Genomic DNA, 23,956 nt, shown 5'->3' on the forward strand with positions numbered 1-23,956 from the left:
GACAGCAGCAAAAGCATTTGCCTTTGGAGACTCAAGTGCAAGGCCAATGGATTTTGCAGGAAACCTATTTTATATGTGCATGTAATGTTGTAGAAGCTTTTGGACTAAATTTGAATGTTCTCTTTTTAAAGAAATACTTATGCCTCTCTTCCAATGGCATGATGAGGGATATGAAAAAAAATTATGTTAATTCCATCTATTTTTTCCAGTTATTGGTGGAAAAACAATTTGAAAACATTTACCATTTTGGTTCATGTTAGCAGAGAATTGCTTCTCTTTTAAAACTGCCCAGAAGTAATCAGTGTTCATGCAAAAGAGACCTCAGAGCTGGTAAACTATGCATGAGGCATGCTAATGAAAGAAGATGCCCAAGTAGGGAGTATCACAGTCACGTACTCCATGGGGAATAACATCTCTCCAGCTTAGCAGAAGGGTGTTTTGTTTTCTCTGTGAGTCACCGCTCCTGCGTGATTCAGCATGAAGGCAGGAGGCTGGGTCGCTCTGGAAAAGCCTGTTGCGTGGGGGATTCCTGTTTGTTTGTTTTCCCTCTTGGCCAACTGCTTTATTTCGGGATCATCTGAATTGCAGTCTGGGCTCTGCAAAGCAGGGCAAGGAGAAGAGTGTTTCTGGAGGGATAGCGCTGTGAAAAACCAGTAGGGAATTTGATTGCAAGTCAGCCATTTTAATAAAAAAGATAAGAAAAAAGATTTCCTAGCAGAAATAATTTCTGTAAAAGTTTATTTCTGATAACTTTTGCCATATTGTTGGTTTTGTTGGCTCTTTGTAGAAGAGCTCTTATTTTTACCTCTTTTTATGATATGTACTTTTGTGTTAAGGAATATTGTTTAATCTAAAGCAAACAGATACTAAAGAAATGTGGGATAGCATATGTGATAGCTGCAAATGATAGAAAGTTTGCTTCTCCCCAGTCCCTGCTTCAACAAGAAGCTCAAGAAAAATGCCTGCAAGCTGCTTTGCCTTTTTCAAAATGAAATATCCAGATAGACTGTTCATGGGTTGTGGTGGTCTGGATAAAAGAGTAGCTGGTACTTTGATGGTCCCATGCTATTCACTTGTAAGAAAAGAAGACAGGCAAATTGGTTTTTTAGTAAATTTGCATGGAGCACTGTGTGACTTCTCTGCCTTTGTAGGTGTGGGCCCTGTGGAATCAGCCAAATTCTGCTAGAAGTCTTATTTTACACAGATTCATAAAGAACAAGATAATTAAGCAATAAAGAACCCCACGACTTTTGTACTTGAAATGGGAAGAAGAAGTTATCGTATCTATTTAAGAGCATTTTTTACCACTTCATTATATCTTCTTTAAAAGCTGTACCTAACACTGGGTGAAAAGAATACTATGGAGGAAAAAAAAAGTAATAGCCTAGACATTTTGAGCAGCTGCACTGATAATGAACATAATCAACTGTCTATCAGATTTTCATGACAGACCCCAGTTTTCAGAAGTTAATGTAAAAATTTCTAAACAAAATGTACCATAAGTCTACATTTAGTCACAATTAATTATGAAAAGAAATGTATGCAAATCAGTTCTCCTTTGCCAGTGGTTTGAATGGCAGCCTGTCAGCATTTGAGATCATTGCAGTTGCCAAAACGATACCCCACGTAATCCGGGAATTGAAATTGGTTTATAATGACAATCCTTTTAGACAATTCCAAATACGAGACCTGCATCTGAGAGTATATGCTGGGTGGCTCAAGTCCAGAAACAGCAATATAGCATTCCACTGCGTTTGTAGCTTCTAGCTGCAAATGACATTTCAGCTTCAAAATACCCAGGAAGGTTTGGAAGCAAGTACTATAATTTCTCTTGGATAAACTAAAGGAAGATGGTGCTTTAGATTGGGGGAGGGGCTGTGTAAGTTTTCATCTTTTTCATGCATGAAATTAGAAACTGATTGCAAGTGGACTGAGTTGGTCCATGAAATCATGCCTGGGACAGCAGTTTTTTGTATAATGTATAGTTGAAATTTTTTACTTTTTTTTATCTTGCTCAGCATGTTTAGCTCAGATGTATTTAGTGAGCACATTTTTGGGGTTTCAGAAGTCACAGGATTTTAAGTTGCCAAGGGGAAAGATAATTTGTTTATCAAGGAGATAAAGCTCAGGAAGATAAACATCCCCAGTTTGAAGATTGATTTGCTTTTCTTCTTTCTGTCTCTCTCCCTCTCTTTCCACTTAACCACCTTATTTTCTGGCGTCACAAGCAGCCACTGCATGGAGTAGTCAGTGGGGGAAGTTTTCTGTTGCAAGCAACTGTTGTATTACATTTTGCTTTTTTGGAGTACATGAAATCTTAGAGTAATAAGAGAAAGTACCTTTTTTCTGACAAGCCATAGGCTGATTGTTGTTATGTAATGAATTGCAGATTGTAGCATTCCTTTCCATGCAGTTATGGGGTGGCATTAAAAAGCCACTGCTGGTGATGTTGTCTCTACTGAAATCTGCCTGCAGAGCAGGCGCTGATTTCATGAATGATGCATGTTTTATGATACATTTTTTGAAAGCTAGAGCTCTGTGTGCTGCTTTTGATAATGCCATAACAGGTGCTATTACTTTTTTTCTGACAGTTACCCTGCTGTATGTGAATTCCTACAGCACAATAACTTGTTATCCATACTCCGAGCTCATGAAGCCCAGGACGCTGGGTAAGTGTGTGTGGAGAGGGGGCAATAATAATAATTATGTATAATGGCCTACCATTCCCAAACAGAGCACAGAAAGGAAGAGCAGCTGAGTTGAACTGAGAATGAACTGGAAAATATAAGTTGCAACAGCTCTCACATTTTACTAATGCTGAAAAAATGCGCACTGGCATTACAATGGTTTTTATATTATTAGTGAGTTACAAGATATAATGAATCCTTATATAGGCCACGTACTTAGCCTTGGTGATTTTAAGTGATATAAAATGACCAAATTTTTTGGATGCCACACATGGAAAGAAAAAAAAATCATTTCAGAAAAAGGTTTGCGAATATGGCAGAGTCTTTTGACACACTGATTGCCATGATGCCAGAGAAGTTATTTGGCTCATAAAGGCCAGAACTGCCATCTTTTAGGACTTTCTCAGCTACTTGAAACTTTTGGGCCTACTAGTTTTATACTTCCTAAAAAAAAAAATAAAACTGTGGAACTCAATAGGCACATACATTTTTCTGCAAAGTATCATTACTGAATTCAAGAAATCTAAGCCATTGCATGAAAAAACAGTACAGGTCAAATATCAGGTAGTGGTGATGGTTCCCCATAAAACTATTGTCATTATAAAGTTAGAATTTTTTGTGCTGCATTAAAAAATTACTTTAAAAATTCCTCTTATTTGAAATGTACCATACTTGTGAGATATTAATGAAGGATTGGAATCTGAATAAACAGCTTTGGATATAATGCATTTACTATTATTGTTGTTGTTGCTGTTATTATTATGTTTGGAGGTTAAAACTTTATGCAGCTTGAATGGCAATAAAATACTAATTAATGGCGTTGTAGGAATAAGGTCAGTATTCACTATGCATGTAAAAAGGTGTTCTGAATGTTTGAATTGTCATGACTTCAAAATGGTAATGGAATTAAAAGCAAACTTACTATGCCAGAAATACCTAGCATGAGATATGCAAGGGTAACAAAATTTCATTTTTCTTGTATTGCTTCCCAATAAAGGATGAAAAATAAAATTTTGTGGAAGAGATTGCATTGAAACTATACAACAGTTTCAGTGCAACTTTTGTGGATGTTGGCTAAATTCTTAGGTTTCTTGTAGCTGAGACTAAAGAACGATGATTAGTGTACTTGTGTCTAAGTACTGTTTGGTTGTTTTCTTTCCAATTACTTTTAGGTTTAATGTTTGATTATTTGTTGGTCCAATAAGCCTTTATTTTTTATGAGGACATAAGGTTAGGTAATGAAAACATGCAGGCATAAATAAACTGACTAATAGAGTGGATAAGATTAGACACAGCACTGAAAGTTTCAGATGCCCTCTTTCCCCTTCCCTTCTCACACCACCTGTGTCCCCTGGCCTTGCCATTGCTTCCATGCCTGGAGAGGGCAGGCAGTGGGAGGGTCAGGGAGGATGCACACTTCCCTTTTGAAGGCAGGACCCTCCCCAGGCACCTGCTGGTGCTTGCTTCACACACAGTCCCACAGAGGGAAACTCTGGGAATGTCCTGGGCACTGAGCAAATTCACAGCAAATTTTCCACCTCTGGCTCACTGAATTTCAGACAGAGATGCAACTTTGAAGCATGCATCCCTGGTCATATCAAGTGGTTATAATGAGAAGGTTTGCAGGAAATACTTCCTTCCTGTGGCTTTTAAATAGCTCTATGCGTGTTTTTCAGTTTTGGCATTTGTTAACAGCCAGAGCACTAAGGTACTAGGCAATTTTTTGCACTGTATGTGGTCAGTGACAAATATACATTGAGTGCTGGGCAGTAATTGGTATCTTTTCTTTCTTAGGTATCGTATGTACAGGAAAAGCCAAACAACAGGCTTCCCTTCGCTAATCACAATTTTTTCAGCACCAAACTATCTAGATGTATACAATAACAAAGGTAAGAATTCCTGTTAATGTACAATAGACTTTTCTTCTGTTTACTCGATTATGTTGGTGTCTTTTCATTCCTTTATCAGTTCATGCCCATTCCACTTATTATATAATACAAATCTAATTAAATTCATTGCTGGCAGATGTATGTCTCTGAACATAACTATATTTTAATATGCCTTAGGATATTCCTGTATTTTGACTGCAAGTTATTAAGTAAATGTTTCACGGGAAGCAAAACTTAAAACAGCTCTATTAACTAAGAGAAGTATATTAAGAAATGCTCTGGGTGAGATGTTTAGAGCCTAGTGTTCCTTATAATTAATTGTCTGTTTCTTGCTTCTTTCCAATAAAATTATTGGAGTTTGTATGTGCAAACTGTCTAGACAGTTAAACTTTAACAGATCATAAGTGGATAAAGCATGGGATGGATGTCTGTGTTCTTTTACATTTTGGGTTTTTAATCCTTGACCACTGAAGTGGAGAAAGCTAAATATAAATAGCCCAAAAAAAAAAAAAATAGCTACTACAGAAATTAGAGTCACTGGTCACTGTGACTAGGCTCCACTGAATAAAAGTCTTTGCAGCTTCTCTGAATTTATTAATTTATTGCATTTCTGGAAATCTCTAATAAACTGGAAAAAAAGAATTATGTTTCTAAAAATTAAGTTTTCTAGTAAACCTGTCTTCCTGTATCTTGAAATGAGCAATATTGTTTACTTTCTCCTAGTCCCCAAACGATAAAATAATTTGTGTTCCTCTGTGAAAAAAGTAAAATAATTCTTTCTCAGTTATATTATTGAAAGTTGCTCCCTTGCAAAGAGATCATTTTCTCTTAAGAAGTGATATTTTTAATTTGCTTGTTTGCAGAGGAAGCAAGCAATACTTCTTTTTTAACTTGCAAAAGAAAGCTTCTTCAGGCATAATTTTGTTTTATAAAATTTATAGTCTAAAAGCTTTTATGCCATGAGCTGTATGCAAGGAAAGGAAACACTTCACTGGTACATAATGGGGTTGTACACCTCAAATTTCTCATTAATTTGAGAATTACTGTTTACTTGTGGAAGAATTAATGTGTTATTCTACAAAACCATGCAGGCAGAGCTGTCAGTAGCTACTTCTGAAAAAGTTAATGATGTAGGGGCTCTGCTAGCAACTTAAGAAGTGCAGGATGAAGTAAGAAATATGCTCATTTTCTTGGTAAGATCATTGCTATTGGTGGAGAAGTGTGTTTACTCTCCTGGTTGGCTGCTTTAGGTCGGAGGCTGAGCCATCACAAGTCTGTACAAGGAAGGTGGTAGAAAGTGTTCACCTTTTGTTTCATAGGCATGGAAGCAGTTCTCTGCAATGAAGGCAATGGGTGAATTATGGGAAACTTTGTCTCGAAGGCAAATGTTAAATGGAAAGCAATGATTTACAATGTTCAAAGCCTTGAATTTGAAATTTGGCAGTTTGCATGGTAGAGAAGTGCTTCTGTTATCTCCATTTCCCTTGTTCCAGGATGCTCCTTTGTCGCAGGCAGGTCTTATACGTGGTGGAAAGCCCATTCTGATGGAAAGCTGTACATACACCATTTACTGAGAGGTGCTGGTTATCTGTGGCCACAGCTGGAGTTGGTGTGCACTGCCAGCCATACCTGGTCAGACAGCTCAGGCAATTCAGCAGTGATGTGGCATCAGCACCTGTGCGCCACCCCTTAATACAGAATTTGTTGTAAATTCAGAGGCTGACCTTTAACAGCTTTGTAATGGATCTCCATTGAGTTTATCTGCCTCCTTTTCTCTCATTAGAAGTTTTGACACATTATTTCATGTGACTGATTGCACTGGCTCTTGGCATTTAAAGTACATCATGCACAGTTTTTCATGCTGCATTGCTCATACATCTTTATCTGGACAGTCTCTGGGTGCTTGGTTCCCTCTTCAAGGAAAAAACCCACTATCATATAGAATGAGCCCAAAACATGGCTACTTGTTGGCTTCCTTGGTTTGCAGCAAATGGATTAACTGAGAGCACAGTTTCTGACTGATTTCAGGAGAAAAAGGAAGATATTTCCATCCAGAGGTGTTGTCAGGGCAGTTGCTCTAGCTGACTCATCATGCAGTGATGATTGCTTTTTACAGGTCATCTGGAGGTTTGGTTACTGTCAGTCCTTGAAAAAGGAGTTACTCTCCTACTAGTAAGCACCTTCCTTTCTAGTATGCATTCTCAGTGTTCCTCTGGTTGTCAGCCAACAAAATCACCCTGAATAAATTCCTGAGAGGCTCCAGCTCTCGCTGACATGAAATGGGTTATTTTTAAATGCAGTATTGTTTAAGGTAAGTACATTTTTTTAAAAGCTGCAAAAGGCTAAGAATGCTCATTTTTTACCCCAGGTTGATAATTCTCACACCCATTAAAGCAGATGCTCTGAGCTTCTTCAAAGCACTTTGTGAGTAGACCTGTTTGCCAACTTTATCCAAGGGCTCCTTCAGTCCCTGCTGGAGGGCAGCCATGGGATCAGATATGTCCTCAAAGAACAATAGGAAGGCAGCAGTCTCAGTGCAAAAGAAGGCTTGACAGGAGTGGCTGAAGATACCCAAATAAGCCCATGTTCAGCATACTTCCTGCTAATCATGCTGCCATGGAGCCTCTGCATGGGCTGTCTCACAGTGCTGACCCACCATGGGGACCTCTTGTGGCTTTGCACTGCTGGATTCTGGCACCAAGGGGAGTTTTCTGTATCCCTTTGGTTCCTGGCTGTGGCCTCGTGCAGGCTGTGTGTTACTCACACACCACGTGGATGCAGGTGCTGTCACAGCCCCGGGCCACACACACAGAGCTTCGGGTGCCAAAGTGAGGTTTTCCAATTAGGAGGCTCCTGTCAGGGCTTCCCTCTGTAGTTAATGGAGACAGAGGCTTCAGGAGGTGATTCACAGACTCAGAAACTGCCTCAATATTGGGAGCCTTGTGTCCTCCTTTTTCTGTAATTATCCCTCTCCATTACTGTTATTAGTTCCTTCCATATTCATTATAATGGCGAGCTGGAAAAGGGAAGGAATTTTTATATGGTTTTTGGCAACTTCTGAGCTACTGTTCAGTGTCTTCATAGCTTTCTCAAACATTTCTGCTTTCATTAATTTTATTAAAAGGCATAAAGATATTTTAAGATTATTATTAATACTCATTACAAGAAATACCAGTGATTCTTCTATGACTACTGTTTCTGGGGAGAAAGTTTATGCAAGAAGATAAATGTTAATTGGATTTTGGTAGTTTCCAGTGACTTCAGAAATCATCTGTGCTGATCAAGAAACTCTGAGAAAGTTGTGTAAGTACAGATTTACCCCTGGGTTCCAGGGTGCCCCATAACTAGGAGAAATTCTCAATAGCAACGGAATAAGAGGGTGCCAAAAATTACCATGTGGTATGATCTGGCCTTGTATCATGTCTAAACTTTCATTCCTGCATTCAGTATTTCTTAATGCCTTAATTAGGGCTTGCTGTAATGCTGTTTATGCGTACACACACACCCCAAAAATAAAAAAAAAAATCAAGTGAAAGATTATTCAGAAATTCTGCAGAGGCAGAAAAGTTACTTGTGAAACACTCATAGTACTGGCATTTTCGTGTCTGGCTGTCACTTCAGTAAGTGTGTGCTTTTTGGCTGAGTGAACAGTTTTAACTCGCTGTTTAAAGACTATTATCTTTTGAACACTTTTAGAATACTAGGTTTTGTAGTGGAGAGGGAGCCACCAGAGAATCCAAAGTTATTAAAAAAAATCTCAGCATGAAGTTTCTTCCAACATGCTGCAATATATGCATGTGTTGTTTCTGAAAGGGAAAGCAGGGAAAGAAAGTCAGTATGCAGGAGAGTTTGTGACGGTAGAAAAATGAAAACCATCTGTAAATCTCTATGCTTCTTCATGTATCATAAATAATATGTCAGTGCAGTGTGTGTAAAGTATCAACATATGAAGCATGACATGGATGATACACATGAAGAAATGTACCTGATCCAGACGGATCTAACAGGAAAATTATTTTCGCCTGGAAGAAGACTGAGTAGTATACCTGGAAGACAAGGATGATCTGTGAGAAATATTAGCACTTTGAGGGGAAGAAAAGAGATGTAACCTCTGTTTGCCCTATCAGTTTTCTTTAATGCGTTATCTCTGCTGCTGTGATGAATTCTTGAAACAAAAGCTTTTAAAGAAGAGTTGTCAGGGTATCTAGGCCTTCTCATTGCTGAAGCAGAGAAGTTTGCCAAAAGTGATTTTGCATTCTGTTGATAAAATCTTGAATGTTACTTCGCTGTTTCTTTGCAAGATGCGATGGCACACATAAAATAAAAGTCTTCAAAATTTTATAAAGAAAGGTGTTTCCACCTACAAATATCTTCACTTCTGTACTGGATTATTTAGACCATTACCTTGTATGGTAAATAATTTTTGTCCTTTGAGAATATTTAAACTCCTTGAGCATTTTACAAACCCTTATCCCTGACCTGACTTGGGCAGAAAATGCTGTGGTTACTTAGCAACTCTTCTTGAGAAGGCATTGTTCCCAGTTGCACAGTTACTGCTGAAGTTAATTTGGCATTAAATCAGAGATTGAAATTTTTTTATAGGTGTGAAGAATTTGAGGGACTTTCACTGATTCATTTTCTAAATGCAGAATGATTTTTCTGAAAGAGAATTACAAGAAAATTAGTTAAATTGTTCGCTAAAAATATTTATGTTGTTCATCTAAAAATATTCTGGGCTGGTATTTCTACCAAGCTCATTATTTTTTTCCTCTAATTATTTTTTTTCTGATGGGAATGTTTTCAATTAATTTACACCAAGAAATGATTCAGCAGATTGTGAAGCAGGATATGTATGGTCTTTGAGAAATTCTGAACTATCTGTCACACAGTTAAGTGTTGCTCAGGCCTTAACCTACCTCCAAATATATAATCTTTTAAAGCAGCATTTGAGATGCCAGAAGGTCTGAGACATCCACTCATGTCTGACAGGTGTGACACAGTTGTTCCGGGCTCGTCTTTAACTGAGGGAGACCAAAGAGGTACAGCACTAGCTGCTGTATATAACCCTGAAAAGACTAGAAGGGCTGTCTCCGTTTCTAGCCAAAGGAAGGAGGTTTCCTACCTGCACAGTTTTCAATACCCGTATTTCCAGCCTTAGAGTAGCTGTTAAATGCTTCAGCTAAACAGTACAAATGCCCTTTGCCTGCTGCATTAGTGTTTCGTTTCACTCTGATGTGATTTCAGCATCCAGTATCTCAGTTTACTAGCATTGGAAATAAGTGTAATGTCATTTAGGCTATCTGCACATCTTCACTTTACAAAACATTAGCTTTTATAACATATTTACAACAAGTATCAAAATTAGGTTAAAATGTGTGTGTGTTTTAAGAATAATAAGATTCTTTCTCTGGTTGGTGATTATACATGATAATGGCTAGTGGCTTGGTCTGCTAGCATCTGTCTGAGTATGTGTTTGGAAAGAAAAGTATTGAGGTTGCAGCCTGGAATAATAAGCAAATGTTGGAGAGAGTTGTGTTTTCCTCTCTTACGGGTTTCATAACCAAAGGAGCCCATCCCACTTCTGTAGCCTCCATCAGCGGCTGTGTGACCTCCACTCTGAGAACCTTCAAAAGCTGCATACTCTTTCCGGGCTGCTGCTTCTCCTGTAGCTTCTTAGGCATCAAGATAACGTGGACAAAGGAACGAGGAAATGAAATCCCCAATCTTTTCTGAGCCAACAGAGAGGAAAAAGAGAACACAAAGAAAAGGGGGTAGAGAAGCTCAGAGAAACACCTACTGTTACCTGAGAAGCATTTTCTGCTTGATCCTGAGGAAGTTTTCCTCTTCTGACTACTAAGTAGTAATCAGAACTGTACAATCATAACAAGAGCTGACTTGCTTCATGTCAAATATCATCTTCATTACTTACCTAATGAAAATATTTTGTGTACATTGTGCTTGTAAATTACAGATTTTTAATTTAAAATGCCAGAAAGTATTTGTGATACTGGTAACTACCCTACTTTATTTAATTCTTTCAAGAGGAGAGTTATTTTAGAAGGTTTCTTTGTTATTACCCTGCTTTATTGTATAAAGTTATTTTGAAGTAATTTGTTGAGGAGATGTACAGGTCATTTACAGGGGAGAATTTTTTAAAGTACTATTATCGGGACGTTCTTTTGTAAGGTATTCAGGTATACAAATTAATAAGGTGTTGTGAGGATATTTTTACTATAGTAATCTTAAATTATCTTCCTTTCAAAGAAAACAACCCAACTAAATCTGTTTTTACTTAATTTTATGTTTTGCAACTGTACTGCATAGGCTTCAGGCTTTTTCAGAGGCCAGTTTTAAAAGTTCCCTGTAAAAATGATTTTTTTATTCAAATATCACAGAATTTAGAAATGGACTTAATAGATAAGTTGAAGAAGTAGTGGGAAGGGGAACTACCTCAGCTCACCAAGATGATGAATTTGGAGTTTTAGTACTTCTAAATGAATCTTTACAACCATTAAGTGGTCCTTTTTGTGTGGTTTTGACTCATTTTTTTGTGTAAAGCCGCAAACTATTTATTTTTATTATGCAATTGTGTCACTGTAATAGAAGAAGAATGAATTTCGATCTGCTGCATGTGATTCCAGCCAGACTGTTGGAAATATTCAGAGCATTGACACTAGTTTTCTCATTTTTGCTAATAGCAGTATTAAGCCATTTTTTCTTCTACTGAGCAGCAGAATGACTGCCAGTTGTCAGACTGGGATGGGCAATAGTCAAATGTGGTTTATTTAAATGGAGGGTGTCTGCCTGGCAAATGTTCACATTATTGCTAGCAAGCTGTTTTCTGTGTCTGTCAGTGAGTATGTTTCAGAAACTCCCAGCTCACTCTGGACTCTGTCATTGACCATGAAATGGAAGACATTTAACATCCTATTAAGTATCTGTGAAGCAACAGCCTAGAGCATAAAAGAAGGTTTCTTCTCTGATTGACATGCAGTCAGTGAAAAGAGAGGAATAATCAGAAGAAATTGTTCAGCCCCTTCAGCCAACACTGTATTTCCTACAATGCTGCCTCACATTGCAGTTGTGCAACTTTATTGCTGGCTATTAAGTGATAACCAGTCCCTGGAACTATATTCCTCCCTGGGGAGCCAGAAGTGGGAAGGCTGGAGAAAAGGGGAAAGCATAGAATAGTACTCCTTCTTCTTGTGTTGGCTGTTTTTGTTGCTTGTGTTGATTAAATATCCTCCATGCAGTCTCCTGTAACTGCATTGTTTAAAGAATTTCATGTCTTTAAGTCACTTTGGTGGTAATCTCAAAATTAGCTTTTTGGATTACCATTTCAGATATGTGGCTGAAGTCCATTAACAAAAGTTAACACTGAACTTGGTTCAGTGCTTTAAAAAGCGGGTGTGGCATAAATATCTGTATTTCTGCCTATGAACAGACATAGTCTGTGTGTTTCTGTGTTGATAAGAATGATGAGAATGTTAAATGGTGCAAGACAAATTGTATTAGTATTGATTCATATTATAGGGAGCACAGTCTGCCGTGCCTAGAGTTTGCATAATGTGAGAAGCGAGTGTCATCTCTTGTACAATACTGTGAATGAAATATGTTGAAAATGCCCATCAGAAGAGCAGCATTCAGGCTGAGTCAAAAATGTTTTTTTCTGTTATCTCCAAGGCATGGTTGTGAGGAGCTCAGATAACTGTGTGAAATGGGGGGCTCTGAATGCTCTGCTTCATTCCTCACTGGTAGCGGATCCCAGAGCTCACATTGTTGACTACTCAGAGATATTAATTCACTTACCAGCCCATCTTTGTGGCAGGGAAAACTGTTGACACTACTTTCAGATGGAAAATGGCTTTCCACTTCAGAGAGGCTTTATCCTACTGTAACTAGCATTCAGGTAGATCAAGTGGGTGGAAGCTGCTGAACAGCTCTGTGGGCTGTGCGTGCTGTCAGTGTTCCTGGTCTGATAGCCAGTCACACACATGGCTGATGTCTCTTGTATTTCTCCCTTCTAGCTGCAGTATTGAAATATGAGAACAACGTTATGAACATCAGGCAGTTCAACTGCTCCCCTCATCCGTATTGGCTTCCAAACTTCATGGATGTGTTTACCTGGTCCTTGCCATTTGTTGGTGAGAAGGGTATGTATGTAAATCACTTTGTTCATAAAAAACTGTAAAATTATTTCTTAGTCACTGTGCATGTGGCCTCATTTATTTTAAAGGGCAAGAATAATTTGAAGACAGATGTCTTGCTTTTGAAGACCAAGTTATAGAAATGGACCTGACCGAGGCAAGCCATTACCAGTGGTTAATCACACTTCTCATATTTTTTTATAATTTCCACTCTTTCCAGGTGATTATGCCATTATCTTTCTGCTGCATAAATGGATTTTATGGCATTGCATCCCAGAGGTGCATTCACTAAACAATATTCTGATTTGTTTTTCCATTGTAAGCTCTTGAACATTCCCTTGGATACTGCTTACTGCTGAATGGACATCTCAACAGACTTCACTGCATGGGGTTACATCTTTACTCACATTACCTTTATGTGAGTAAAGGTAATGGGTTGCTTTTTCATCAGCAAGCACAGAGCTGGTGATATTAAGATCCAGTCTGGCTAACTGTTCCTGGAGAGAGTAGAGGGATGCCAGTAGGAAGGAAAACCTGCTCCTCAACCCCTTCTCTGCACAGGACATGTGGTGCCCCATCGCTGGCAAGGAGGGTCTAAAGAGGACAGCTGAGACTTTATTGAAACCTGATGCTCTTGATGTTGCCTAAATGAGCAGCTTCATGCTATGAATGGCAAGCACACAAAAGGCATGAAAACACTTCGGTCTAGCATATTAAATGAATCCAGAATACAAACTGCCTAAACCCCAAGTCATTTATTCGGTGCCCGAGATGAAGCTTCCTTTGATCCATCCATTATAGAGTATTGCTGCAACAGCAATTACTGCCAGAAAACTCTAATAAACTCTTAAAAGCTGCTTGGAATAACATTTCTCTCTTTATAGGCAACTGGAAATACAGCCAGCTGTGTCTCGTACCTGCGGTCATGACCAGCTTTGTTTTGAGCTACTCTTTTGTTTGGGGAAAGCTGCTGGTGAGACGCCTGAGGTCTCCGTGAACAAAGCAGATAGACAATGAAACAGGGATTAACAAAGACTAGGCAGCTGTTTGCACTAATGGAGACATTACATAATCCTCACTGACGAGTGTTGCAGACTCTTGTGAAGCAGACGAAACGCTTTCATTTTCTTTGGCCGTAAAGGCCTCGGCCAGGCTGTTTTTAGGTTGGGCGTGTTCCCCGCACACGTTGCAGTCCTGTAAGATGTTCTCTAAGGTCACTTTTTCAGAGGCTTCCCATCATCAGTCTGCTCAGGCAGAGCTGCGGGATGCAGGGTCAGAATTGATGAGGTTCTGAAACCATGGTGTTCCTCATTCTTCTTATGTCTTGGGGGTGTTTCCTTTTCTCCTTCATGTCTTTCACTTGTCACACTTACCGATTTCTTGGAAATTTTAGAGCCCAAAGAAGTGAAATCAGTATTTTCCTTTCTAAGCAAAACAATATTCAAGGATGTAAGAGTTGGTGTTCCACACAACTTGTTATTTATTTTCTTTTTTTTTAATATAGATTTTTTTCCCTCAAAGGCCAACCAAGGTAGGAAGCTGTTAGCTTCACTGGTTGTTGTTAATGTGGAAAGTCTTTCCACTAATACTGTCAGGGGAAAATGTTAAATCCTTCACTAAAGTAGGAAAAAATCTAGCTTCATCCCACCCTTCTAATTTTCCAAGCCTTCATAGTAGTCACGGAAGAGGATTTTAATAACTACTCGACTAAAAAATTTAAAGTTTCAGCCTGTATAGCTAGTACAAGGCTAGACAGGCCTGGTAACACTTATAATGTTGATTACTACATGTAGGTGTAGTGAAGTTTTTCTTAATCTACTAATTGCTTAGCATTTTACCTCGTAACTTTGGCTTTTTTGTTCTCTAAGGTGTATCTCCTTGGTCTTGATTTTAGGTGGGGTTGGTTCTTTTTCCCCCTGTTCTTACTCTGTGTGCTCTCTGTTTGGTGTCTCACAGTTGTCTCTCTGGAAAGAAATAAGACCAGAGTAGGGACAGCCTGTGGCTGCCCCTTTCATGCCCAAGTTGCAAAGTAAGCAAGCTGAATATGGTCTAAATTCTCCAATAATGATGTTTCTGTTGAATATAGAATAGTTCCACCTCAAAGGAATGTACACTGTCTGGTCTGTTTGTCCGGGAATTCAAGGGACAGCGAGGATGTCTTAAAACGGTTAATGTCTTGTTGAACTGGAAGTAGTGTCCAAAACCTGGATAAATAAAGAAATCCTCTATGATACCTCTTGTTGTACCTTCTTCTACTGGAATGTTGTTCCCATTCACTGGGCAGGGAAATCAAATCCTATTGCAATTTAGAAGAGGAGAGGGGTCAGTTTGTTAGCCAAGTTGAATGAAAGGCAAAAAATGTGTTGAGGGGGAGAAAAAAAATCACTGACAGCTGCAAAAGGAGAGATCATTAGCAGATATTTTTAAGTCTGTTTGCTAGGTTCATTGTATTTGGAAAAATATTTCTGGAAAATTGTACTTTTTGTTAGCTACACAGGACACTTGCACGTTCTATTACTACAGGTCCTCTTGTTTAAAAAGAGGGTCCCATTATTGCGCTGAATTTTTGTTCACACTACTACAGCTAGAGCTGGCTCTCTGACAGACCAGGGAAGCTTAATATCAACATTTTGCACTTCTTTTCCGTTTTAGTGACAGAGATGCTGGTAAACGTGCTGAACATTTGCTCAGATGATGAACTGGGAACAGAGGAAGATGGATTTGATGGTAAGAGCTTCTACCCTTGGTTGAGATTGTTTGCTTTGGAATTACTTGAAAAGTTTATTTACTAACCGTGAAATAATTTTCTGAGTCCCAGTTGAATTCTGTGCCACTGAAAGCAACTGTTGTGCTAGACTACAATGGATTTGCTTCCCATATGCTTTAGAAAGAATTAATGGATCTGCCCTGTTTTAACCCTTTTCTTCATCTCAGTCTTCTGGTTAAAAAACCTGAATTTCCATCCATGAAATCTGGGTTGTGTTGAAACAAAGGAGTCAGATGATTTCATGCAAAAGATCACAGGTATTCTCATAGCAAGTTTAATTATGTCAGTGAAATATTCTTCCTGCAATGAAGAAAGCTTTCTGCAGAGCTCCTTCCAAAAATGTTGGTACTGCAACTTTGGAAGATTTGTGCTTGAGGTATTTCTTTGGTCACTTCTTTTGATGTGCTTGAGTGTCTAAAAGGCTTGAAAGAGCAATACAATCATTAAAAATAAGCATGTAAACACAGAAAAAGTTCTAACCTGACATTTCTGCTAAGAGAGAAGTGGTCAGTTTTGTTATCCTTTGGGTTGAAGTTTATATGATGATTAGCTGCCTTTTACCAGTTGGTTTGACTGTAAATGATACTTTGTAGTTTACAACTTGTAGATTCTTAAAAGTCAATTTATTTTATTAGTCCTAATTTTCTGTTAGGCTATGCAAGAATAAATAGCAGCTCACCAAAATGTCCTTTTTCAACTGAGAAAAGCTGAAAAAAATCCTGTGCAGCCCTGACATTCTTACTCTGAATGCTTTCAGTATTTTTAAAAAATCTATTCAAAGTAATAATAGATAATCTGTCTAAGAAAAAAGAAAACATATGAAAAGAACAGAAATATTAAAAAATAATTTTAAAAAATAACCTGGAAAAATCTAGCACTACTGAGTATTCTCAAGATGTTTTTAGGCAGAACAAATGAATGAGGAGAATGGAGAACTTTCAAGTAAGACAAATATGTAATGAAGTTGTAATTAATAATTAACATTCTCTTTCAAAGTATTTATTTTCAATCTTTGGAACAGGAAGCTAGATCAGAGGTTTTGCAAAATGTTTCCTTTGTGATGGAGAAGACTGGTATGGATGATAGTACTTTGATTTTATTCTGAAAAAACAGATGGAATTCCCTGTTCTGCATCGGCCACAGAGTGTGGACATGAACAATTATCTTGCAGGACTTGGGACAAAGGCTGAACTATTGAAACCAGTAATCAGTGAAGGGAAGAAAACACCTGTTTGAATATTGTGCCCATTTTTTTCCTCATGAAATTTAAATAACTCACTACTGTGTAATTAAAGTAGTGTGTGAAATTGTATGGAGGCATACAATGAGTAAAAACTGTGTCAAGTTAAATGCAGTAGCAACAAACCATGTGCTTAAAATCCTTGGCTCAGGAAAGCTCTTAAGCACAGGCTGAAATCCCCCTGATTACAATGCCAAAGCAGCAAAGACTTTATGGGAAGGATTTTTAAATTAATTCAGCCTTGGCCTAATGCTTTCTTTTAAAGTTGTACTGTAAGATTCCATTGGGCATAGACAGGCCAATGCCTGTACTCTTTTCCTAAAACTTGGAGTGTCATCATTCCCATCCCTAAGTTATAGATCAGGAGCATGTTTTCAAAAGCAGAATCAGAAATAGGGAGGTGTTAGGGGTCTTGAGGGACAGCAGCCCTCTCCAGCTGTAGGAAGTCTCTGTATCTACTGTGTTTTTTCTGAGAGGAGAGTGAACCCCCATCCCAGCTCCCTGGGACTTTCACCATGGCACTTCTCCAGACTTGGAGTTTGCAGCATTGGAGGTGTCTAAGCAGGGAGACAGGCTGAAATCCTCTGGGCTCGCATGTGTGTGTACTGTATAACAATAACTAACAGCAGTAAAGTTTCTAGTTGAGGAATAACTAAACCATTCCTACTGCTGTAAAACTAATACTGTTACCTAAATCTCTTCTCAGTTTTTTCTGTATAAATTATTTTCTGTGTAAAGCATTATGGTATGGAAGATATTAGAAATGTAGTTGTCTTTAGCATGTGTAACTAAAAACCAGAGCTGGCATATGTTCATGTCTGCTTTCCCAGGTAATCAGTCCCCTTAGAGCTGTAGAATGGGCTCTGTGGCAGTGGCGCTGCAGCTTGCTGTGGGCTCACACTTCTGCCTGCAGCCCACTGGAGATGTTAGGCTCATGGGGGTGGTACACATGGAAGAGACTGAAGGATTCAGACATAGAAGTAAATTTGAGGTTGGTTTAAATTTAAATATAAGCTGATATCTGTTCTGATTTCTTATCTGTTCAGCAAACAAAAATCTTCTTTCAAGTTGAGTTTCCTCTCTTTTATTTTTTTTTTTCCTGAAAGCCTTGCCTTCTGGGGGAGAGAAGTACAAGATATGTTTCATTTGTGTTCTCAGTGAAACAGACCAGAATGATTACCAGCTCAATCAAAACTGTTTCTGTAAGGACAGTCTACTGACAGTCTTGTAGTGGCTTAATATTTCCACTGTTCTTCAGTAATTTCTGTCCAGCTCCCTTGGAGGACTTGTCCTGTTTACCTGCTGACATTTTTTTTTAGCAGTATTTCCCATAGAAGGAAATGCCTGATATCTGCAACAGCAGATGCATTTTGTTTATTTAAAAAATCATTGCTATTTTTAGATCATCTATAGTTTTCAGGGCTCACTGCTGATTTCCTTTCTCTCCTTGCAGTTTGAACATGCCCTGACCTGGGTTCCCTCATGTAGTGAGAATGGTCCATCACTATGGTTTGCACTGATCATTCATTACCTTCTTTTACATTTTCTTGCCTTCTGTCTTCTCCTCTCATTCCTTCATTCAAAATAAAGCCCCACCAGTATTGCCTGACTTCACTGCATGGTGTTCTTGTGAGCCCTTTTTATTTATTATTATTTTTAGTTCTGAGTCACGTATGTTGCATCTAGCCATGAGCAGGATGCTCAACAGCATGTATTCCTTTTTTTTTCTTCCTGCCCCCTCACTGTTCTTTTTCCCCCTAAGGAAACACATCATGGGGATCTGATCAATTTGTTGTAGGCAGTTTCTGTGTAAGCTTACTGTGAAAAAAAGCCTAAATATCGTAATGCCCTTTATCCCATATGTCCCTGCTGGCCTGTATTGGCCTTTTGGTTTCATTCGCTTTAAGAATGAGACAATATGATAGGTCAAGTTTCCTCATCTCTGATAGTTTCCTCTTGCTGTACTTTCTCTTCACTATTTGCTGTGGTGGTTGCAATGTAATCTGATCCAGAAAAAAATGTCGTGGGCAAATGTTAGTTCATGTGCTGTGTGTTTGTGCATCAAACATATCACTTAGCAACAGGAGCTGCAAATACCTCTACCTAGCCAGCATACAGTCAGAGTTCTGTTTTGTTTTAATTAGCAACATTTCTGGCCTCATGCATTTGATTGAATAAACTTAAACTGCTAATTAAAAGGGTACAATAATGCAATAAAACATCTGACACAAATATACTGCTTGCTTTGTATGCATCCTTATCATGATTTGGCATGAAGACACTCCTAAATTACCTACATTATTTTTTGTATTGCCTCCAACACTAGCTCTCAGTCTTCTCACAGAAAAGCCAGTCAGAGCTATTAGCTACAGCATTTATTCCTTAGTTGGAAAACAGCTTCCCAATACAGTGCTGTAGTTCCAGCCTAAGGAGAATTCCTAAGTCAAACATCTCCTGCCAATCATATCCTGGTTTTGCTGTGAACAGTAATATGTGACATTTGCCACATCTCCTCAGTACAGTAAACCGTGCCTGAAGCCAGCTCAGCAGCAACTAATAGAGACCGATAGAGCAAAAGCAAGGGCCTTATCCTTAGGTCTGTTACCAGTGCCTTGATTCAGATGTTCATGGTACTGCCTGATTAGTGTCTTAGCTTGGTAATGACTTGATTTTTAGCTGAGAGAAAATGGAGGGGTTTTCCCAGTGGTTTGCATTTGTTTTCCCTCCAAAGCAGCAAGGCTGGACTGCGAGTGCATACTTAATTTATGGGAGCTGGTGACAGAGTGGCATTTTAATGTGGTCTTTGTATTTATTATTCACTCTATGATTTGGCCAGATGTGGTTGTTTCCTTGCCCAAAGCATTTTTCCTGTGAGCCGTATTATGGCACCTCCGTGTGCTCTGCCTCTGGACCAACCTAGCAGCATGCCCTAGATGACCAGTGTCCCTGGAACATGTGCCATGGTGCAGTTGTGCCTGGGCACCAAGTGGTGCATTTGTCTTGCCCTCAAACAGTTGATTTTAAAATGCAGTACCTTGCACGGTGGTGGCATTTGAATTTGCTCACTGAGAGCTGCTGGAGCATTTGGAGGAAGGCAGGTGTGCAGCGGGGGTAGCACAGATGCTGGTAGGAGCAGCAGACTTGGCTGTGACAGTAAGCAACCCTGTGAGATATCAGGTGTAAATAAATTGGAGGAATTAGTTTGACCCTTTAACAAAAGAGGCATCATCACGCAGGCACACCCTATATGGCCAGGGTGGGGCTGGTTTTGAGAAGTGACAAAGCCTTTCTCACGTAGGAGAAAGTCTGTGTTGGAGAGGTGGTAACACCACTGCTGGTCTGCATGCATGTCGATTTCCTGCAAAACCTACTAACAAGGCTTTAAGCTGAAAAGGTTTCAGTTTTGAGGTTTTTTCCCTACTATTTTCAATCTGTTTCTTTCCTTTTGGATGTTCTCTGCTTAATTTGTTTCTTTTCTGTTTTTCAGACTTTACTTAAACATTACATTTCCATTGATGTTTTCAAATGTTCTGTATTATTTTTTATTTTCCTTCTACAAACATCACTGATCTTTTTCTTTCCCCCTCTTTGGAATTCATAAGAAGATCCCATTTATGCACAGAAGAAAGGTATTCAATAAGTTGGAAGGCTTAAGTTTTAATAATTTTCCTAATGCTTAACTACATAATATATATTAGGATACCAGTGAGAGATTTGGGGTTGACTTTTTTACTCAGCACTGTTTTAAATCTGTTAATCCTACATCTCAGAGTATTGTCAGCATTTATAGTCCTTTTTTTTTTTCCTTTTTGTGCTTCTTAATCTGAATGTTTAAATTACATTTCATATAAATCCTTCACACCCAGCTTGCAGATTCTGTTTTGATACCAATCCAAAATCCAATAGAACTTGTTAAATTACTGAAGTAAGATTCAAAACTTTAATTTTACCCTCCAAATAATTTTTACACTTCAGTCTTGAACTTTAAAATACAGTTCCTTCATTCAGAAAAAGGTTTGTTTTGTTATTGGAAGATCTTTTAAAGATATTTTACAGCCTAAATGTGTCTATGACTCTAAGAATTGAAGGTAAAATCTTGAGAGGCTATCAGGCAATGTTTGCAAGGGCCAAAATTAACCCTTTTACCTATAGCCAGTTCTCAGGTTTTCACCGATTTACTTTCACATAGGTGTGTGCTTAAGTATAGCTCAAGTAATTCATCAGGATTTGCAGTAATAGTGAATTTCAGAATATTAGACTAGACACACTTGAAATGTGAATCTAAGATTTATGTATAAATAGTTAAGAAATCCACATACTCTGAGGTTAGTGATATTCAGTCAAAACTAACAGAGCAGTAGAACATTGTTTCAGGTGCATTATTTAGAAAATTATGTTAATAAAGCCAGAGAGGATAAATGAAATTACTAATATTTATTAAACATATGTCATTTTCACAGATTTGTTACATTAGAAAATTCAGTGGAGACCAAAATCTTTTAAGTACATTTTTTGGTAACTTTTATGTGTATCAACGAGATACAAAATACTCCCTTTAACACTGCTGTGTTTTATGATTATGGAAGGGTTGTTTTTCTTTTTTCTTTTCTTATTTTGTATTGAAATGTAGGACATTATATTTCACTTCAGTCATAAATTATATTTTCAGTTTTCAGTTCTCAAATATTCTAGACTGTAATCTTAGTTGCTGTTCAACTTTTTGAATATCCTCATAAGACATACCAGAATAGTGTGGACTCGTAATAAACAAGTAGGGTTGTGATGCTTAGGGGGGGAGAAAAGAAGACGAATCATGCTTAAGTGTTTTCAGGATATGAAAGGCTGAAAACCATGTCTTGTCTGTCTTGAGAGTACAGTTCTGTGAGATCACAGTAACTGAGGCAGGAAGGTACTGCCTTCTATTCCTGGAGAACTCAGCTGAATCAGTATTATTTTATTTAAATTTTTCATTAAGCTGTTAAAAGTATATTACATTAATTCAGTTACAGCTGAACTACAGCTGTTTCTCCCACTCTTTATTGTCTAGAATTAGACATTTATGCCCAAGTGTTCATATCTTTTTTTATCTTCAGATGTTTTAATATTTGCTTTATATTTTTATCTTTATATGTGGGAGATTTGAAAGCCATCATTCTGAGTATCTTTTATGGAGAAAGCTAACTTTATTCCACCCAAAACCAGGACAGTATCCTGGTATTGTATCATATCAGGTCCCACATTTTCCAATACACCATCACCTTTCCTGTTTTTGGTAGATAAACACGCAGCTATCGTTCCCCTTAGTCTGTGGGCTATGCCTAAAAAGCCCATTGAGTTTGTTAATTCCATGATCTTGAGCTCCTGTCATAACATAACATAACATAACAGTTTTTCAGGGCAGGAAAGATGGTGTGTGGTGTTGTGAGGTGTTGGATTGTTGTTGCTTGCTGAAGCCAGTTCTGATTCCATTGCCACTTGTCCAGTTTCATCAAAACATATTCTTCACAAATGCTGCCCTCCTCATTTTTTCCTCTTTCTGCTGATTAAGCTTCCCTGATGGGCTCTACAAAATGGATCAATTTGCTAGGATTTGAAAACATAAATTTTCATTTTTGCCCTTGAATTCTGGAGTAACAAAGAAGGAAGTGTTACTGTGATATGTAGTGATGTCTGAACAGGCAGCAGTTGTCAGGCAGCATCCACACAAGTCAAGGTTAGCTGTCCTGCAGGAACCTTTAGGAGAAATCTTTGTGATGTATGTGGTTATGATCCTGAAAATTAATGAAACTGGTTTTCTGAGTATACCAGAACATTTTCTTGGGGATGTGGGGGATCCTTTGTAATAAATACTGTTTGCTTTTTCCATTCATGTGGTTCTCTCTTGCGTGTACAGATTTTGATGATATCCAAGTAACAAATGCACCTCAAACTCAGCCAAATCATAGTCTGTATTGCATTATACTTTTTTTTAAGGCAGAGTGCTGTGTGAGTTTACAAATTTCAAAGCAGTTGTAATTTTGAGCAAGCCATAGCAGTGATTAGAAGGAAGTTGCTCTGTGGAACTCTCTTAGCCACTGCCAGCCAGCACAATTCCTACCATCTCATGCTCGTTTCCAGGATTCTGCCCTTAGGTTTTATTATCTCTTAAATAATTTTTAACTAGGAATGAGAAAAATAGTGTTTTCAGTTTTGACTGCAAAAATGTGGCTTAGTTTGGCAAACTGTAGAATTAACATGATGTTTCTTGTATTTAGTGATGAATTGTTACAAATCCCTATAACTGTTTTTAATGTCTTTTCCATAGGAGCAACAGCTGCTGCTCGAAAGGAGGTTATAAGAAACAAGATACGAGCAATAGGAAAAATGGCTAGAGTTTTCTCAGTGTTAAGGTAAGGTTTTGTGCTCAGTTTTTTTTTAGTGTTGAAGGATCTGTTTGAATGGTTACTTAGAGCACTCGACTGTTAATCAAACAGCAAATTTGCTATTCTAGTATACCACCCAACTGAGTTCTACTGCAGCCTTTTAGAGATTGTTTTATTTATACAATGCTGCCATTTCTTTTGGCTCTGAATAGTCTTCCTCAGGGCTTTTGTTGAATATAAAACAGACAAACAAAAGACATCAGCAAAAAAAATTCCAATTACCCTTTTTAAAGACTTTTGTTCACCAGGTGTACTAATTAGCTTTTAGCCACTGTGAGGCAAGTGTTAAATGTGGAGAAAGGGTATGTTATACATCACCTCTCGTTAAAAAAGAAGTCTGCTGTCACACTTAGTCACCCACAGATGTTGCTAGAGCCACAAATAAAGATGACTAAAGATGAAAGCATTAGGGTCATTTACCTAGAAATCCAGGAAATGGTTGTGCAGGCAACAGCAGCTTGTTCCTTTGGGCTGCACTTCCCCAAACACATGAACATGAGTAACTAATTGCTACCCAATGTTTAGAGCTCTCCATTTGATGTCTCTGAGCAGAAGAGAAAACATGCTGTACTGTGCTGAAGTCTAAATATAGAAAATACAGTTCTCCTTCCCTTTCAGCAGAGGGATTTTTTCCTCAGGAAGCTGTATGTTGGTCTGCTGTTGATGGCTGTTATGCTTAGTGAAAAATCAAGGGTGTTCTAAAACAATTACTGTTATGATTACATGATTGATGTGAGAAGAATAAATAAAACAGTTTCTTGAAGAATATGCTATTTAATTTCTGTAGAAACTGTTCAGCTTGCT

The 23,956-nt window shown here is 38.2% G+C and overlaps 1 protein-coding gene across 4 annotated transcripts in view; it reads left to right on the forward strand.

The window, feature by feature from the left end:
• The window catches only part of PPP3CA (protein phosphatase 3 catalytic subunit alpha), a 173,312-nt gene that overhangs the window by 138,670 nt on the left and 10,686 nt on the right, over positions 1-23,956 (forward strand). For 2 of the 4 annotated variants that reach the window (XM_014263150.2, XM_014263153.2), the window contains exons 7-12: positions 2,592-2,669; positions 4,482-4,576; positions 12,604-12,729; positions 15,376-15,450; positions 20,333-20,359; positions 23,035-23,119. In XM_014263150.2, coding sequence (XP_014118625.2) covers positions 2,592-2,669; positions 4,482-4,576; positions 12,604-12,729; positions 15,376-15,450; positions 20,333-20,359; positions 23,035-23,119 — 486 coding nt within the window. The remainder of the gene's footprint in view (positions 1-2,591; positions 2,670-4,481; positions 4,577-12,603; positions 12,730-15,375; positions 15,451-20,332; positions 20,360-23,034; positions 23,120-23,956) is intronic. The other 2 variants (XM_014263151.2, XM_014263154.2) reach the window with 1 other exon arrangement.

The sequence above is a fragment of the Pseudopodoces humilis genome, chromosome 6, assembly GCF_049639895.1.
Source record: "Pseudopodoces humilis isolate 2021_Gansu_Grassland_sample_001 chromosome 6, ASM4963989v1, whole genome shotgun sequence".
Classification (NCBI taxonomy): Eukaryota; Metazoa; Chordata; class Aves; order Passeriformes; family Paridae; genus Pseudopodoces; species Pseudopodoces humilis.